Source organism: Anopheles maculipalpis, chromosome 3RL, assembly GCF_943734695.1.
Source record: "Anopheles maculipalpis chromosome 3RL, idAnoMacuDA_375_x, whole genome shotgun sequence".
NCBI lineage: Eukaryota > Metazoa > Arthropoda > Insecta > Diptera > Culicidae > Anopheles > Anopheles maculipalpis.
The window spans coordinates 85,483,008-85,501,634 of NC_064872.1; the positions used below are offsets into that span (position 1 = coordinate 85,483,008).

The 18,627-nt window shown below is 42.9% G+C and overlaps 2 protein-coding genes across 2 annotated transcripts in view; both read right to left on the reverse strand.

Annotated features, from left to right (window-relative positions):
* Positions 1–18,627, reverse strand: part of LOC126563457 (uncharacterized) — a 420,587-nt gene that overhangs the window by 32,177 nt on the left and 369,783 nt on the right. The gene's annotated exons all lie outside the window — the stretch shown is intronic.
* The window catches only part of LOC126561112 (gamma-soluble NSF attachment protein), a 487,575-nt gene continuing 470,842 nt past the window's right edge, over positions 1,895–18,627 (reverse strand). Inside the window, exon 6 of the mRNA XM_050217058.1 lies at positions 1,895–2,022. Within this exon, the coding sequence (XP_050073015.1) occupies positions 1,895–2,022 (128 nt within the window). The remainder of the gene's footprint in view (positions 2,023–18,627) is intronic.

Sequence of the window (18,627 nt, forward strand, 5' to 3'; positions counted from 1 at the left end):
TTCAAGCCTTTACTCCGGACACAGTAACGCCATCAATCCAACTCTTTGTTACCCTAGTGATCCCAGCCTTGGCCGTGTTCTATCACGTTCAAGAAACACTTGAAGAACTAAATAAATGTACAAAGCAAGTCAAACGCTCAAATTCAAGTCTGTAAAGCTTCTTGATAATTGTTTGTTTGTTGTGAATCCCTTGCCATGTGTATTAAGAATAACTTCAAAGTAGAAGTACTACGCTTAAACCATTCATTTTACTTATTACATAAATACTCTTGCGAACTGCTCCAGTCCGCTGCAGCAGTCCAAGCTAAACTGCCATTAACTTTATTTACTATGTTTATGCTCTTCTCTTTTGCTTTGAATGAGAATTTAATTGTTCGTTGTTTCCTACAGTCTTACTACTTACCACTATGCAGAAGACAACGACTCACGAGCAGAAGACTCACGCAAGTTTAACTTGGACTTGGAGCGCGTCTTCAAAGAAAAGTTAAAGTCTGCTAACTTGTCCGAGCAAACCGGGAATGGAAGGACGGCTCGATCCAAACGGTCACGGTACATTTGACCGAGAGAATCGTAAATTCGCACGGGTTTTCGTCGAGTATCTTGCTTTGCATAAATTACCTGCTGCTGGTACTGCGTTTTGCTCTAGCCCCGCAGCCATTGCAGATGGCTGTCTCTCTGTTTGTGTGTGTGCTTTCCGTTACAAACCATCCCACGAGTTTTCCCGATTGCGTCCCAAAGACGTCGGACAGATTGTTGGCGTACACATGTATAGGAGCGGCATAATCCAGACACCGTCCGCTTGTGGTACTGAGACTGGCTTGGCACAACCACCCGGCGGCAACGAAATGTTTAAGAAAGCAAGAGACACAATGTCCAAAGTTAGCCCGGTTCGCGTACCACACGGTCCGATAAACGGTGCTCCAGAACCAGCTACAGCCAGGTTTAAGGGCATTTTGCGGACATTCGCAGATGCAAGCTATCCTGCAGGGCATAAAACTGCCATCGTTAATAAAACAGATAGATAAGTTTATGCATAGTTTTGCCAATTTTACATCCAGTGCCGCCATTTAGACGGCAAACGAGACTCGATCGAAACATACAAGCACACACACACCAACGGTTTTTGGCACCGGTTTTGGGTGCCTTCCTGTCCGCCGTGTTTGAGGGTGCGACCGTTTCCGGAAGCGACCATTCCGGGTAAAGGTAAGCGTGTGCCGAGTGGCCGCTGCCAAGAAAGTTTTTAATTAAGGCCAAAGTAGTTTCCTTTTTTATGGGAAATGCTTCCCTTTTCATCCCTCTAGCTGCCTTGCTCTATTGAGCGATCCTTTCTGTCCGGTGCTTGCTATTTGGCGATCGATTTCGTATCATCGATAGGTAGTTACTTGCTTGAAAAAAGCCACCTCAACTGTCCATACACACGTCCTTTGTGTTAGACAAAAATTTTGGAAAGCAATCGAGAAAATGAACTCCTATGTGAAAAGGAAAAGGATTTCTCGTTGCGAGAAAAGTTATTAATTTACGATGCGATGCGAGTTATATTATCGACCATAAAAAGGATTACTATATCCAGTTGTTTTGGGGAGCGGCTTGATTGAATGCGAGATGTGTTGAAAGTGCAATAAGAAGCTGTTGGGATAATGTTGGGATCAGTGTTATATTTAGGGTGAATTGTTATTTGACAATAATTAGAATTTCTTATTGTCTCATCCGACTCATCACTGAGGAACGATTGATATCCAGAAAAGCAGCGCCAGATACTACTAAATTGATCGATAAGGACATCCTTGACGAATTAGATCTTCTTCTTCGGCTTCCATAACATCAAGTGGTTGCTTGCCATTTCTGACTTCCTTGACTTAGTTTGCTCGTAGTCGTAGTTTGCTTGACCTTAGAGTTAGTTAAGCCAAGAAGAAGCTTTAACAAATTTGCTGCTATTTTCCGATAATGATAGCCCTAACATCTTCGGTTCGATAAATCGATCCAAACTTTTAAGGACTTTAAGCCGATTGGATGGTTTGGTTGCTGTGGTTGAAAAGACAAAATTTGCTGATGAATTAAGCACTTTAGCGGACACATAAAGCAAATTTTCAAAATAGAATAATGCGATCACTTCAACCTCAGGTAACTATTTTAATCAAAGCTTTTAAAACGTAAATATTTCTCACAACACAATCCCAAGAAGAATAAAACTCTTTCAATCCTTTCCAGCGAAACAATGGAATGGTTACAAAAGAGTAATCTTTCGCAAAGCACTGCAAATCCTAAATACTACTGCGGCTTTTATATCGCGGTCTCTCCCGCTCTGTGTGGTATTTCCTGTGAACGAATAGTATTCTCCTCCACTCACTCCAGGCCGGCCATTCCGGACAGCGATCGGAATGCTCGGTTCATTTGCTTCAGCCACAGCTGGTCCCCCGTACAACACATCTTCCCGCGCCAACCCATCATTTAGGGCAAGCTTTACCATTTATCACCCATTTTGCTGCTACCGTTCTTCCCCCGTTGACCGAGGCCGAACAGTTTTCGGTGATTATATTCGAGAATTTATTGGCAGGCCTTCCGGAGTTTGGCAGTGCAGTGCAGTTGCACACCGTGGCATTTGCAGTGACCGGCAGGCGAAACTTTCATCGCACAGACAATGCGGACAATGTAATTGAATGTCGAACGGCGGGACAGGGAACCGTGCACTGCCCGATCGGAAAGCAATCAGGGCTCGGCGAGAGGAGGTGCGTGTGTGTGTGTGTGTGTGGGGATGGAAGTAAAGTCCTGCTCGGTGTGCGCTGTAGGATGCTGAGGCATTAATCTTCGGACGGGGCGCTTGCTTTTATGCTGACGATGGTCGGAATGAAAACGCGAACAATTCACCAGAGTTTGGAAAGGGGAGCTTTCGGTTGAGGTGCGTTTTACAAAAGCTTTTTGGCAGGAACTCTTGAAGCAGGTAGGTTGTATATTTGTACCCAACAAATGTAGAGTTGATAAAAACTTTTAGACAAAATATCCACACACAAAGAAAAACAAAAAGCTACAAAGTCTTCAGAAAAGAACAAACGCTGCTCTATTTTTTAAATTGTAGTATGACCAAGCGGGGAAAATTACACAAAAACCCCTCATTCTAATTGATATTAATCATTACATTGTATTGTACATAGGAACCAGTAAATGGTCGTGATTAAAACCCGAGTTTGGACGAGGACATGTGTTGCATCGTATTTGCTGGATGTCAATATGTAAACTGTATCGTAAGCCTTGGTTGTTGTGGATGCTTTTCATGGGAACTAATTTGTGCATCATTTTAATTAAATTGTGGTATCCCTTCGGAATCTCATTAGCGAGTGATGAATAGGAACAGATGCACTGGTAGGACCTGTAGGTTTTTGATCGATCGAAACAGCTGTGCGACTGTTGAGTGTTTTGAATTGAGGTCAAATGAATTACAGCATATGTTAACTGAAATTTTGTTCTACTTTAGATTAATTTTTGATACTTCAAAAGGTGTTCGATCTGGACCACGAGCATGGAAACGCCTGACATACCCCGGGATAAGTTACCCTCACACGATAAGACCCTCGCTAGGAACACGACTTTGGCTTTGGATGACGGAACTTACGCAATGGAACAACCGAGCACACCCGGGATATGGTGCCCTTTCACAGCTCGGAGAAGGAAATGTCTCCCAGCAAAGAGGAAAGGAGTATACTAATTTTAAGTTTATTGTAAGCAATACGGCCTGGCCGTCCCTGATGAATAAAAAAAAAAAAAAAAAAAGGTGTTCGAAATAAATCTGGCCTGGCGTGACCTGGTAGGCCAACAAAAAGAACCACCAGAAGGATTCATTGATGGCCTGACTGTCCACACGGACAGAGGAAGCTTCATAGGGCCCCAAATTGAGATGAAATGATGGCATTGATGCCATTTTCCAGGATTGACAGCCTGACGAAAACCTCGAAGCTGTTGCTGCTTGCGCCTGATAAGTTTGATTGTCCTCCAGATTCCTTAAACGCACAAAAGCGAAACTCACTCCATCTCGCTCAATTCTCACTCCATCAGAGGAAAAAAACTGAAAGGTTACACTTAATTAAGCGTTTCTAAGCAAACACATCGCAACCGTAAATGTGCTAGTTTTAATGTTCTACTGTATAATCCGCTTTACCGAACGTACCGGATCGTTTTCATTCGGTGTTATTCAAAACATCGTAATCGTATCAGCGGCTTTGTTGGCTTGGTTGGTTTTCGTAGCATAAGTGGGCTGAAGATTTTAGCAACGGTGGGAAAGATTCGTGGCTCAATTTTTGTACATCCTAGGCACGGTTCGGTAGTCAAATGTGCCACAATCCTTGAGCCTTGTTATGGATACCTTACGTTAGTGTGCTTGACTGTGTGATAATTTAAGTTGAAAGCTTTAAGGATTAAAAGTATGGCGATAAAAATATTTTTAGCGAGTATAATTTGCAGATCGGAAGAAGTATTTCACTAGCTGGTCTCCAAAGATATTTTGGTCAATTTTTCCCTATGGAAAATTTTATGATTTTATATTAAATGTATCAAAAATCTCAACGATAAATTAGATTAATAATTATTGTGTTGAGGTTAAATCCCACTATCAATAAGAATTTTAAAAATGTTAAAAAGCATAAATTTAAGTAAATATCTATCTATCTATCGGTCTATCTACCTCTCCACTAGTTGGTGTTATTATGTATTTGATTTACGTAGGTAATTTATTCTTCGGTTCCTCGTCTGGCCTTGACTTGTCTTGACGAAACGATTCATGTTTATTCTATAAATCTTTGCTCTTATTTAAAACTTAGTCGATACGAATTGAATATTTTTTGTTTTTATTTTCTATTTATCTTTATTAATATCTACATTAATAAAGTGTGTATTTATTTTTATTGATTTATATTTATTTATTTATCACAGTTCTCTTCAAGTTTTGATGTTTGATTATAATTAATAGGAGTTACATGATAGGCTAAACGCGATACGAGCCTCTTAAACATCATAAAATGTTAAAAGAGACATAAGAAACTGACATAAGAAAGGATAATAATATTTTATACTTCAATATGCCCATTAAGTACAACCTCCCTCGCTATCATACATAACATTAGCTCTAAACTGTACTTCTTTATTGACCTACAACCACGAATCTAAATGACTTGCAAAGGGAAAACCCGTACCTAGAAGCCTAAACTCCCTGCCGTAGCATCTCATAACAAGGCTATACTTTATAGTAACTATGTGGACGCTTTTAATTGCTAAATAATCATCTCAAATTTATCCCGTACATGGCATCCCCGACCCGAGCAACATGGTAGCGAGGTTAGAGTAGGCAACAAGCTCGCACCAAATGTGTGACCGCACATACGCTCGGCACATTCTTTAGGTATTAATGTTACAGTAATTTGTTTCCACTTCGCCGGCAACATTGGCGTCACGCTCGAAAGCGATCTACAGCGATCTACACTGCGTCGTGGAAAAGCCTCAGTCTCGGCATCACTTTCCAGCTGCAAATACGAGCGTCCCGATGTAGTCCTGCTTGGTGGCGGGCACTGAGCCACCGTACCTTGAAAGGATAATGTAAGGAGCTTGCATAAGGCTCGGGTCGGTTCGGGTAAGTGTGCGAGCATAATTTTCTTTGCGTTTGGAAAGCTACCAGGAAACGCAACGACAGGAAAGTGTCGAGCGCATTTGGCTCCGTGTCGGGAATGATGATGATGGTGATGATGGTGCCCTCGGTTTTCGGGGCTTTGAATTTCGAATGCGAAGAATTCATTCAAGACGGCGCACTTTCTACGGTTTTCGCAACAATGTGTAAAACTTTCTTCTACAAAAGCTTTCCTCAGATCATTTATCGTCCAGGTCCGGGACGTACGTAGTTGCTGCAGCTGCTTGTTAACCTAGCCCATTGGTGGACGACACTCGGTCGTGGTTCTGTGGGCGGTTCATTTTCAGCAGCTGCTCGTTTCCGGCACCAGCACCGCCGAGCAAAACTATGAAAGCCACCAAGTGCTGATGATTGTTCGAGTTGAGATTTTTGCGCTTGGGCTACATTTTGCTTCCCTTTTGACCGTACGGGTGAAGCTTATGGGGCCTATGGGAATACGGTACCAATTCGGTTGGTTCCAGTGTCGATTATGTGTTTCCAAGTGCGGTGCTCGGCTTAATGCACTCTCGGCCATGGTGTAAGCATCAAACGGTGCTACGTTTGTTCGACATTCTGGTTTGGTGAAGAGCCCTCGTCCTTTTCAGCTCGTAGTTTAGCCCGATGTTGATGATGAAGTGTAAATTTAAGTTCAAAAATTCAACCTGGGCCTTTCTATTCTAAGAAGATGCAAATGTTGGAACATGCTCGCCAGAGTAAGGTTGCAGATTGTACGAAATTTCTGTAGGCATGGATACTTGTTTTTGAAATTTTAAACCATTGAAACTAGCTGTACTGGTTTAATATTCACTACCGAATGGAATAGCTCTTATGCAACAATGGCACAGAATATTACTGGACATTTTGCTGTACTGATGGTATAATTTCAGGAATTAGGAGCTGTATTGATATGAAGTAGACTGAAATTCTATTAAAATTTTGGATGGATGAATAAACGATTGTTTAAAAAGTTTTAAAAGTACCAGTTCATGCCTTCAACCGAAATGCTTATTAGAAGGTTCTCAAGTAAAGGAAGACAGTATGGGCGGATCTGGCAAAGATTTTGTGCCAATAATCACAGAAAATTATTTTAGATTGTTTGTCTAAATTTTATACTAATATCTTCTATGATCTTTATGTAAAAATATTGCGCAGCAGCTACTCCCTAACTTCACTAAACGAAATCTTTCCATATGGTTCCATAAAAAAGTCTGCAAGCGGTTTAACTCTGTCTGCAATTACTTACATTTTCCTTACTTCAGCCACACACTGAGCATACTTTAAAATGCAAATAAACAACCTGCCACCATCGAGGCTCTTTTTGCGAATCTTTTCGTACATCCTAGTCCCCCTTGCCCCGCTTGGCATCAATCGAACGCACTTTTGCTGATTTATTTGCCCGATTTACCCGCGCCCGTACGATCGTACGAAGGAGTTTGAATTTCGAGGTCCCATTCCCGAACTCGTAGCACTAGCGGTAGTGGTAGATAGGAGAAATTGGGTTTTTTGTGTGTGTCTGTCTTCTGTAGGTTCCATTCTGCCGGCCTGCCAACGCATTACCCGTCGCCACGCATCTGCCACAAGATAAGAAAATCGGATTTATTTCTATTTTGGGACTGATCGCTTCCTACACACTGTGCAGCGCTTTAAGACAAACGGTCCCACATGGCCACCCTATCGTATTGGATGTAGAACGTTTGACGTTTTTTTCTTCTGCTGTTGCTGTTGTTTTGTTTAGTTGTTCTTTTAGTTTGAACGATTCGTCGAGGAATCGTGCGAGTTGGTGAAAGGGAACGATTTATTTGGAGGCTTGTTGGGAGATTTTTTGTTGTTGTGGGAGCATGCAAAACAGAAGCGTCACATTCATTGGATGTTTGAAGTTAGAAATAGTTAACTGAAGTATAAATTACAAGCACTCCATCTTGTATATAAACTTCAAGCTAATTTATTTCCCATCGAACACAATTCTAATCAACAAAAAAGTTCAACACTTTGAAGAAAAATAGTTTCAATGGCTACTTCCTAAAGCATGTTTCGTCAAACATGTGTTAAACAAATGTAACTTCAACCCGACCTTAAACAGTGGTGTGAAACAAAAAACCAAACGAGAGAATAAAACTGAACAATCAGACAAGACAAGACCCTCCAGCAATGGTGGACGACGTATAATTTCTTCCGATTTGTCCACAGAGGGAAGTAGAAAACAAACGCGAACGCACGGACATAACCTTCGCACGGTCGGGTCACCAGTGGTACAAGCGCTACAAACATCAGACAACAACTCCTCCTCCCGTCCCCTCCTCATCCCTTAACCCCCTAACATCCACTAGCTCTGGTTGCTGGAGGTTAGCGAAGCGACCGAATCGCTAAATATTTAATGCTGCCAGCAACAAACGGCAACATAAGCGCTGTATGTGTACAAGCAAGCCTCCGAGCACTGCAGACACACACTTACGGTGAGCGAATTTTTCCTACGGGGGCGATACGACAGAAACCGCCTACACCTTGGCAAGTTTTGTGTCGTGTGTTGGTGGTGGTGATGGTGGTGGCGGGAGCATCGAACGAACCGGTCGGGGTGTCAATTATGCTTTCGACGCTGTACACCTTTCCAGGCCCGGCCCGGCCAGCCAGCCAGAGCACGCAACATGGGAGAGCATTTCTTTTTCTGGTGCCTGCTGGAGGATGCCATCAGCATGGATGCGCCGTGAAGAATCTCACCAGAGGGATGCTGGCGAGAGATAAAGCAGCATCTTGCTCTCACTCGATGCTTCTCACTCTCACTTGTTCACCGCGTGTTTCGTTCTGCTTTCTTTATGCTCTCATGCTCTTTTGTTTGCCAATTCCTCCAACGCACTATGGGTAGTATAATGTGTATTTTGTATCAAGCACTTTCTTTTTATGTGGTTACTGCTACTTTACTAAGGTTTTGTTTTTGTTTTAGTACTAAGAGTCGGTGCCGTATTCTTAGCTCTTCTTGAGCTGATTTTCTATAAATTTCTCAAGGCATTTTCTCCTCTTCCAAGGCAAGCTCGGTTATTACTGCTACTCCATTTAGTTTAATTTTTCAATTTTTCTTTTTCCAACATTTTTCAGTACTTTTCGTCTCTTTTACTGAAGTGACTTTTTAACTACATAAATATTTCTGACTTGACGTAGGTTTTGAAATTAAATTAATATTGTTTTCGCTTAGTTAAAATTTTACACAGGATGATTGTGACATGTGAATTATTTTTAGGTTGTTTTATAAATTTAGGATTTTTTCTGTATTTTACAATCATTGTACATACTAATATTTTTACCTTTTTTTCATGTCTTGAAAGTTTTTATTCAGCTTTTTTGTTCCTTTTTTGTTCAACGATAATCTTTTATGTTTTGTGCTTTAATCTATTGCTGCTTGTTGCGAGCTTGTGTAAACCAATTGCTTAGTAAAATGCTCGAATTTAATGAACGGAAAGTATTAGTGAACTATTGTTTGTGTTTTGTTTTTGTCATTTTTTGTTGCTTTGGTCGCCTTTGTTTTTTAATTTATCTGTTCATAGATTCATGTATTTCTTGTTGTTTTATGTTTTGTTTGTCAAAAATGTTTGTTAACTATCAATTTAATAAATTCTCAAATTAAGTATGTACTTTTTCGCTTAATTATTATAATAATGTATTTGTCTTATCAATCTACTAATCTTTTTTATAATTTTCTATACCTATACCATTCCAACATTTGAACATATACATTACATAGTCCACCGACACACCGAGAGAGGCCAGATTTCTCCCACAACCATCGAAACCCACCCCAAGCGATGGCGAGAGAGCACGAGTAAAAATCAACGCCAGCCAAAGCGACAGCGATGAGCCATTTCGATTGGACTCAGTAAGTGAGTTTTCGTCCTGTCCGTTGGTTCGATTTGTGTATCGCTGCGTTGGAGGGTTTTGCCTTCTGGCTGCTGTAAGAATATTAATTCTCCGTCACCCTCCCCTTCGTTTCCTTTCCAACCATACTACCCTTGTACGGGTGGATACACCCTTTTCCTGCTACCTAGCATTGTGCCTTTTCTTTCAAACAAAAACTCGAACAGAATCCATCTTCCCTGCGCCATTAAAGTGAATTTCGCTGTACAACGCACCCGCAAGTGACAGATTTATGCTCCAGCATCTTCCTTTGGTGTGTGGTACTTGGTGGCACTGGTGCGTGTGTGAGTGTGTTGTGAAACAAAAGAAGAAACAGAATGATTGAAATTCGTTCGTTTGGTTAAAGACGCATAAAATTCACAACGCATAGCATAACATTTGCAAAGGGTGTGTGTTGTCGTGTGCGTTTTGCGCTCGGAACGGTCGGTGAAGCAACGGAACGGAAGGTGAACACCCGAAAAAAAGGGTCTTTAAATGCAGTGTTCATGAAGGACCGACCACAAAGAGGGGTGGTCATGGTTGCAGAAACCAATCTTACGGTGATCTGTAGTTTCTTTTGCCGAGAGCCATCTTGCCAACGTTCTGTGCTGGGTGGTGGTGTGTGAAGATGCTGTATGTGTGACCGTTGTGCTATCCAGATGTGCTGCGTGCCAGTGTGTGCGTGTATGTTTATGTGTCGCAGTTGTGTGTAAATAAAATGAAATGTGCCATCAAAGCATAGCTAACGAAGAAACGGACACATAACAAAGAAGGCTATGAAATAGCATAACAACGAACCCGGGGTTGATGAGGAAAAATATCATACAACATGGTTGCTGAGACTCCATGTTCTCACACGTTGAGCTAAATTGATTTCGATAGCTAAGCCTATGCGAATAGTTTCCTGGGTATGTTATCAAACGAAGCACAAAACAAGTTTCGAACAAACAAGAAGCAAGCAGGCTGGATAATTTCCAGCAGTGTGAATGCATCGCGTTTCCCAGTGCCATTGACCGCTGTGGATGGACCGCGCTGATCAGCGAACAGTTGCGTGCCATGCGTCTCTTCTCGGGGTTAAAAAACTCAATTGAGAGCTGGTTGCAAAGCCCCAGCCGAGTTCCCGCTGGAGCTGTGTGCGGAGTTTACCCTTCCATCGTGTCTTTCCGGAGACCAGAGTTTCTTAACCGTTGATCCCACAGCAGCGTGGTTAAACGTAAAGAAAATGGGAAAACTCCTCTCACTCTACAGTCTCCCTTTGACATGATGTGGCTTCCATTAATTGGATGTATTAATGCCAATAGAGAAAATTGTGTAGATTGCGTATCTAGGCAAACGAGTACTGGAAGTGGCATAATAATTGTGTCCGTGTGTGTATATCCGTGTCAACTGTAAATGTCCCCATTCGGACTAACGGTTTCCTCCCGATGCACCCCATCCGATAAGAGACTTCGGGATGAATTTGTGTCGGTACAACCATCTGGAACTGTTGGACTGGTTCTGCCATTCCTCCAACAAGCGTCGCTCGCCAAAGAGGTCCATAAACGGCAATAAGAAATCGGAACGGGACCAGAACGGACTAGAGAAATAACTGTTAAAACGGAATGCTGTAGAAGACTGCGACGATTAGGAGAAGAAAGTCCGGTTAATCAGTTTGGGTTCTGTTCGCAGTGTGACGCAGTGTAACCACAGCGCGTCCGTCAGGCGCACAAGAGATAACGTTGGGCAAACGCTACGGGACCGATGATCGGGGATGCATTTCTATCCATAAACAACGAAAGCAAAAAAAAAACACACACAACCGACAGTGAACGGCAACAGCAAGAGCAACGTAATAACTATGAAATCTAAAACGCATTTAAGTAGGCGTCGACGCGCGTTATGGAGATTTTAAGGCGGATTAGTGTGCCATGTGGTGGAGGGAAGATTCTCGGAAGGACTTCTGAATCGATATGAAGCGCTTTAAATGAAGACTTTCATCTCTTTATTGAACAATATGTGAAACTTTAATTATTTATTTATTTTTTTCAGTAAATTCTCAGCTAATCAAAAAAAAAAAAAACAAGTGAGTGTGTGTATTCTGGGTCTGTGTGTGCGTACTTTACTGTCCAAAACGACAGGATAAACAAAACGGTGAACGGTAATAAAACTTAAAAGTGTTTTTCAAATCAAAGCATATCTCTGTGGTGGAGATTTTTTTACCTTTAAAGCCCGATATCTTATCGGTAGCATCTTTCGAAAAAGCAGCAAGAAAATCACAGGAATCCCGACCAACCGTACGAAGGTAAGTCAAAAGGATAAGCGTCAAAAGCATGCTCCTCCAATCTACATCCTCCTCTTGAACAGGCGGACTGTGGAATGGTTTGATTTAGTAGGAGATTGTCGCACGGAAAACCTCAACCGTGCAGCGATTTTAAGCCCATCGAACTCCGATGTTAGGCTGCCATGACGAAGCCTCGAATCTGTGTTCTGTTTAGGGTTGTTAATAAATATAAAACAGGCCGTAAAATGTTTTTACTCTTCCGGCGTTCCATCTCCTTCCTTCCAACGTCCCCAGAATCAAAACGTCTAACGGCAGAAGGTTGAAGAAATGTCGAGGTAAAGAAAGACCTGTTTATATCTTAACACCTACTTGCTTGGCAAGACCTCAGCAAAACCCTCAAACCCGAATTAATCGGTGGCTAATTTTACGATCCTACTGTGGTACTCATAAATCCCGCTCCCCGTTGACGATGACGCGTAGAACTGAATTATGAAGTTGAAACCGCTGTCTACCCGAAACTGCAGTTTATCATATTATGTTCATCCCGTTTGGTTATCCCGGCCATTTTGAACTCGAAAGCTTGCCTTCAAAGAACACCTCCGGGAACGAACTTTAAGGTTTGGCTGCCGTTACGACAGCAAATGTCAGGGCTTTTAGCGTTGGCAGGTCCTGAAGGTCGAGTTTTGCGTTTTGCAAACAAACCAGTTATCCGCTACTCCATATTTGGAATCAACCTTTGCAACGTTGAACCAGTCCTGGATCCTGATCTTGTGACAAGCGTCACAAGCACCAAATCAAACTAACCAGTTCGTCTAGTTAACAGTCAATATTGGTGCGGCCCCACCGGTAAACATGATGAATAGTTAATCGGATGCAGAATCTTTAATCAAAAAGTCGTTTCCGTAAAGTAGGGGTAGCATGTGGTTCGAAGTTTTCATCCCCTGAAGCCAAACTCTTCCTACAGCAGAATCGAACTCCACGTCCTGAGAACGGGTTTACTTTTGTCCCAGTTCCTTCAATCTTCTGTCCGGTGACGGAGTTTCCGATCAAGATTAGAATCTTTTTCCTGACTTTCTGCTGAAGTGGATATTCTCTATCTCTCTATCTCTCTCTCTCTCTCTCTGTCACTCTCGAATGTAGGAATTGTTGCCACCGATTTCGAACACCAAAGTGGAGATCAATATTTCGTTTTCAATTTCGCTCCGACCCTTGGAGTTGTTCGTTGGAAAGTTGTGAACAAGTGTGTTTAGCCTTCTTCAGAAGATTGTCCTGCCGTCTCGGGGGAGGAAGCAAAAAGAAGCAATAAATCTGATTAGCTTTCAGAATCGAGCCACTTCAAGAAAAAAAAATGCTCCCTTACTTTTCCCATTCTTCTGGCAAAAGGGGGACCTTAACGCAGCAAAACCCTTTTCCGGTCGTGATGGCGCTTATGAGCATTGGATTGAACGTCGGTTATGGAGATCGGAGGGTGGGTGCGATTCCCATTTGCAATGGCAAGTGAAGCTGTGCGCCCGAAGCTGCCTCGAAAGGACATGTGAAAAGTGTACCAACGCCAAGAGGGAAAAAACCTATCGATTGTACACTTCTGATAAGACGAGCTGAATGTGTCGAAGTTGTATATCCGTACCGTGACGGTACAACCGCACGCTCGCTCCCCGGGTGGCCATTGTCCATAAAATCGATTCTGAACGTGAATATGTGTGCACAGAACACTGAAGAGGTCCTTTGCGCTGATAGGAAAACTATCCTCCCCGGAGACTTTGTGTGTTTCAGACAAACCGTGCACGAAAGCACTTTCATTCGAGACATTAAGTGTAGTTTATCTTTTCGCACACACACACACACACATACACTCCGGTCACATAAGATGTACATACTCACACGTGTCCTCCTCTAGAAGCAATCCTTTTTGCAGATGGGAAACCACCGTCTTTAGCAGCTTGTGGTAGAACATTGTGGCAGTTTGGTGCGAAATCTGATCTGACACTCTATATTCAAGCACACGAACACATCTGCTGTGGGGGGAAATGGGGAAAAAAAACAGGCCTGATCGCCTCAAACCACTCTCGGTACTTTCGGAATGACAAATAGACAGCAGGAACCCTCCCTTCAATCGCCCACACAAAGATTGCCAATGTGACCTTGTGCACGTGGCAATGGGTCGATAGAACGGAGTGCCGGGAAAAATTAATCTTTGCCAACCACGGTTCCTATCTGCACTCTGTGCACACTGTTTTTAGCCAATTCCATCAACTATCGGCCTTATAAAGACAGCTTTGACTGACAGAGTCGGGATCATTTTGGTAGCTTCCAAGAACACCAAGCAAATGGATAAGATTAAAAATCAAACAAACTGCTGGGGAGGAGAAAAGAAAATACGAACATTCGGAAGGGCACACTTCGAGCTCGGTTCGCTCGATGCGTTTTTAATATTTCACCAGACGCACACAGCCACACGAAAAAAGCGCTAAGTTCAACTTCGCAAAGTTTAGCAGCTCTACCGAAAGACTTCTCCTTCTTCTATTTTTGCTAACGTTTGTGACATTCGCTTTAGTCAGGAAGGTTTTTCCTTTTATTGTTTGTTCAGCAGCCCTATCGATGTGTACGATGTGCCGTGAGAAAGGCAGAAAGAAAAGCGCAACGAAAAACAAACCCTCGGCAAATGTTCAATATATTATATGATGCTTCTTTTTGCGCCCACTAGGGTTTTCCTAGAGTGGGCATACTGTTTCTTGCTTAATTTCCAAAGGCTAAAAACTTTCTTGTGTTTTAAAAAATTTATAAAAAAAAAAGAATCCTCTGGAGAATGGTTGTTAAAGGTTAGCTTTGCTCGTTGAATGTGGTCGATATGGAAAAATTGTGCTTTGGTTTGTAGCTCGCAAGGTTTTGGAAACAGTGAGAGAAGAAATGGTGCCTAAAGAATGGTGCGGCGTAAGTACAGTCACCCTTACGTACCGATCGTTAGAATTATTTTTGCCCCAAAGTTAATTTAAAATCCATTTGGAAGATTATAAAATAAAGCTTAAGCCTGGCTGCCCGATTGATCCTCGAACATTCAGCTGCCGGAAAACCGACTAGCTAAGCTTTCGCATGAAGGCAACTTCATCATTTTCCGTCATGCCTGCTACGCTGGAAAAATCCTCCACCACTGCTGTCCGGGAGGATTAGGAAGAATTTTAAAACTACCCCACAAAATTATTCTCACCATTCCTCTCTCAAAAACCTCGCTGGGTGGTAGAATGGCCCGGGTGGGTTGGAAAAATTACCATGATATTAATGCGTGTGGCACAAGATGCCACATAAAACCGGCCCAGCTTATCATGTATTGTGGTGTTTGTCGGCGCTTTCCTTTCCACCCTCCGGTCCCTTAAAGCATTAGCATATGTTCTTCGCATCAATGAAACACAATAAGTCATCCTTTATTGTGTGCTTTTTCGTCGTTCGGCGGATGAAAGTTGGACGAAGATTTTTCACGGCCTTTTTTTTTTTTGGGCGGTGGTTTCGAGTAATGACGCTCAAGACGAACCGGGATTCGGTGGCCGGGTGTGTTGGTGTGTTTGAAAGTTAAGTTAAGCTCTATGGCCATCCACCCAGTCACGCTCCCCGGTGAAGGAGGTGTAAGACCTGACGCATCGTTTTTATCGCTCTTCTCCTGAACCATCATCAACCACCGGGTTGGTGGCCGTTACGCCGTTTTTTAGTCTTCAGTGCTTCAGTTTTACTCTGGCAAAATCTTTAAGCTTCGCTGCGGAGAGTTTTTCCATGCTTTGAGCCTGTGGCAAACTTTGTCCTGTCCTCTTCCGATTTCATTTATTTTCCACCAGCACCGGAAGCTCTCTCTCTATCTCTTGTTGTATCTAAACGTTGCATCTTTCTCTCGCAATTTTCATCCCACGATCCAGACGTTGGCGTTTGATTCACTGCCCTGCCTGCTCCTTAGTGCCGGTGGCCATGAGTGCCACTGTGGTAGAAGCTGGATGGCTTTGGTGTTGCGATTACTTTGATCTGACCGTTCTTAAACTTCTGCTCTCTCCACATTCCTTCTGGGCGTTTCACGCTGGCACACTGGATGTCTAGGCGCCCTTTGGCGCTCAACGAAAATTACTCAACGAGAGTGGGCTCTGTAGAAGATATTGTCATGGGTGGATACATTTTTGTTTCTTCGCTTACTGGCTTTTCGTTTACTTCAAGTGTTTTAAATTGCTCCAGCAATCAGGTCTTCTGTTATGGTCCTTTTGCTTTGGGGAAAACTTTAAAATTTCCACCTCAAAAACGTACGAGTGCACACTAGAAAGTTTAAGTCTTCCCTATGACATGGTTACGTTGACAAAAGTTACTGGATGAAACCCACCAAATAAAGGCACAAGCGCATCACCGTGGTGAAGCTGTACATGATACTTTAATTCCTCAAATTTTCCTTGAATTTTCCTTGAAACTGGAACATCCTAACATTACTTGCAGTCCAGAACAACGTTTGAAGGTTTAATAGCATCGGTCGATAAATGTACGATGCTTTCCATCCCACGGCTTCCGGTGTTATCTTTGCAAACATTTTCAATCGTCTTCAAAGGCCACTACCAGCACCATCACTCGCCAACCCGTCACGCATAAATATTGTGTTAACTCTGGCTCATGGCAATAGGACTATTGTTTACACTGCCCCTAAAGCAGCAGTTATCGAAGCACCGATATCGAATGTCGCCAGAGTGTACTCTACCTTAGAGTCCTTTCGGCCAGGGGTGCATACTAAATGAGTTGCTGAAGAGTACTCCATCAAAAGAAAAACGATCCCATCCTTACCGTCCAGCTCGGTCTTACCGCGCGTTAGGATGAAATTTTACCTCCCCACTTTCCACTGCACTCCATAAAACCTATTACCCTCATCCGAAGCAATGGAAGTGACAGATCATTTATTAAAATTCTACCATTAATTTCTTCATAGGTAAGAGGACTGTTTTCTTACGACTGTTTGCCATCTCTGGTTGTGCTTCCCGTTTTACTTCATTAGTGGAGTGAAGTTTCCACGGAACCGTGGAAAGATAAAGAACTCATCATCATCGTCGTCATCCATTTACCTGTAGACATTCGCCTTACAAAACGATAGGTAGAAAGCTAGGAAAGACATCTTTTGAAGTGAACAATAAATTTATTCACCTCTTCTATTAATCACCGTTCGGTGTGGTGAACTTGATGCTGCTGGTTGGCTTGGTGGATACGATTGCATTCGCTTGCCAATGGGAAAACTTTATCAGATGACCTGCAGGGTGGGTGTGTTTCTGCGAACGAACATTCTGACCGAAGGAGAGCTCCCTTATGTAAAAGCGGAACATTATTGCCAAGACGTTGGCGGTGGTATATTTATTATCATTAAAAGCACTATCACTGCTGTCGATGGGCGGAATTCATTACTTACGTAATGTGCTGGAACATCTTGAAAGTTTGTGCGCCATTAAACGGGTCAATAGAATTTTTACCAAAGCGTTTGCATTTCCAAACGGAGGAACGAGTTTGCCATTTCCTTTTTTTCTTTTTTGGGGTAGCAAATAGTATGGCTTCCCGTATGTGACTTTTGCCAAGGTTTCGATGGTATGTAGATGCCATCCGGAACGGATCGTACTTGCAAATGGGTTACGCTCTAAATCACTTTAACCGACTCTCGTTGTCGGAGTTTTTCAGAGACGTTCGGCGTAGTGGATGGTGCTTTGTGTCTTTATCTATGGGTAACCATCTTTTCCGTAGCGGAGATATCGTACGTGACCATGATTGTGCATCGTTCAAGATGCATAGTCACGTTGGAATGGCGTCAAGGATGCTAACTGACACTTCTTAACGTAACGGCTCCGGTGTTCCCTTGTTAGCATGCATGAGCTAGCCGTGTTGGGTTAGAAGCCAACCAGCGGGCGGATAATGGTCAATGGATGATGTGGATGTGTGTGTGTGTGTGTGAAATGCAACGAGTAAGGGAAGGCAGCCGAATTGAAGGACAAAGACACCTAAAAGCTTCAATGGAGCGTACACACTTAGTGCGGAACATGATGCCCAACGTAATGGTAGCTCCACTTCCTGGTGCAGAGCATGTAGCTAGAACTTTGCCGTGTGTGTTCTTGTGCTTGCATGACTTGTTCTTACAAAAACTTCTACTCTCCTACCAAGCCAAGCAAGCAAGCATTCCCATGCCGGGGACAAGGTCTTGCTGAAAATGCGTTGGGTATTTTTTGGGGAAATTGATCTAAACGCCAACACACACTGGAAGGTTGTGGCAAAAAATAACAAGCTTTTTGAAAACGAGTCTCCAACAGAAGGTATCTCGTTGTGTCTCGGTTAGTTGTGTCGAGTATGTTGAGGTCGAGGATCGAAAAAACGAGTATGCTTAGTAAAGAAGCGATGCTCATCTGCAAGCATCCGGTGGCACCGCTTGGTGTTACCTTTTTTTTCGACCCCTATCACGGTGGACTTCGTCACAGACCAGACCACGGACACGGACATATACTCTACGTTTGGTTCAAGCAACGCTTCGATACGCACGAAAAATCCTTTCTTCTAGAACCCATAACGGTGTACGACGTCGACAACAACACACCGGGTGACGATATGGAGAAAAACTAAAACCACACACATACATATGAGTTTCCATGCTCTTGCTCAGTTCTGGGACGGGTTTTCCATCTCGGATGTTGTTCATTTCGACCCATTTCATCACGTGGTCATTCCAGCCGGTTTGGTTGTGGGGCTTTATCAGCAGAAGTCTAGGAGCTTACGAGGACCAATGTTTATCGGGCCTTTTGACGCTATTCCTCGCTAGCGACGAGCAGAGCGCCGGAAGAGCAAAAAACACCGG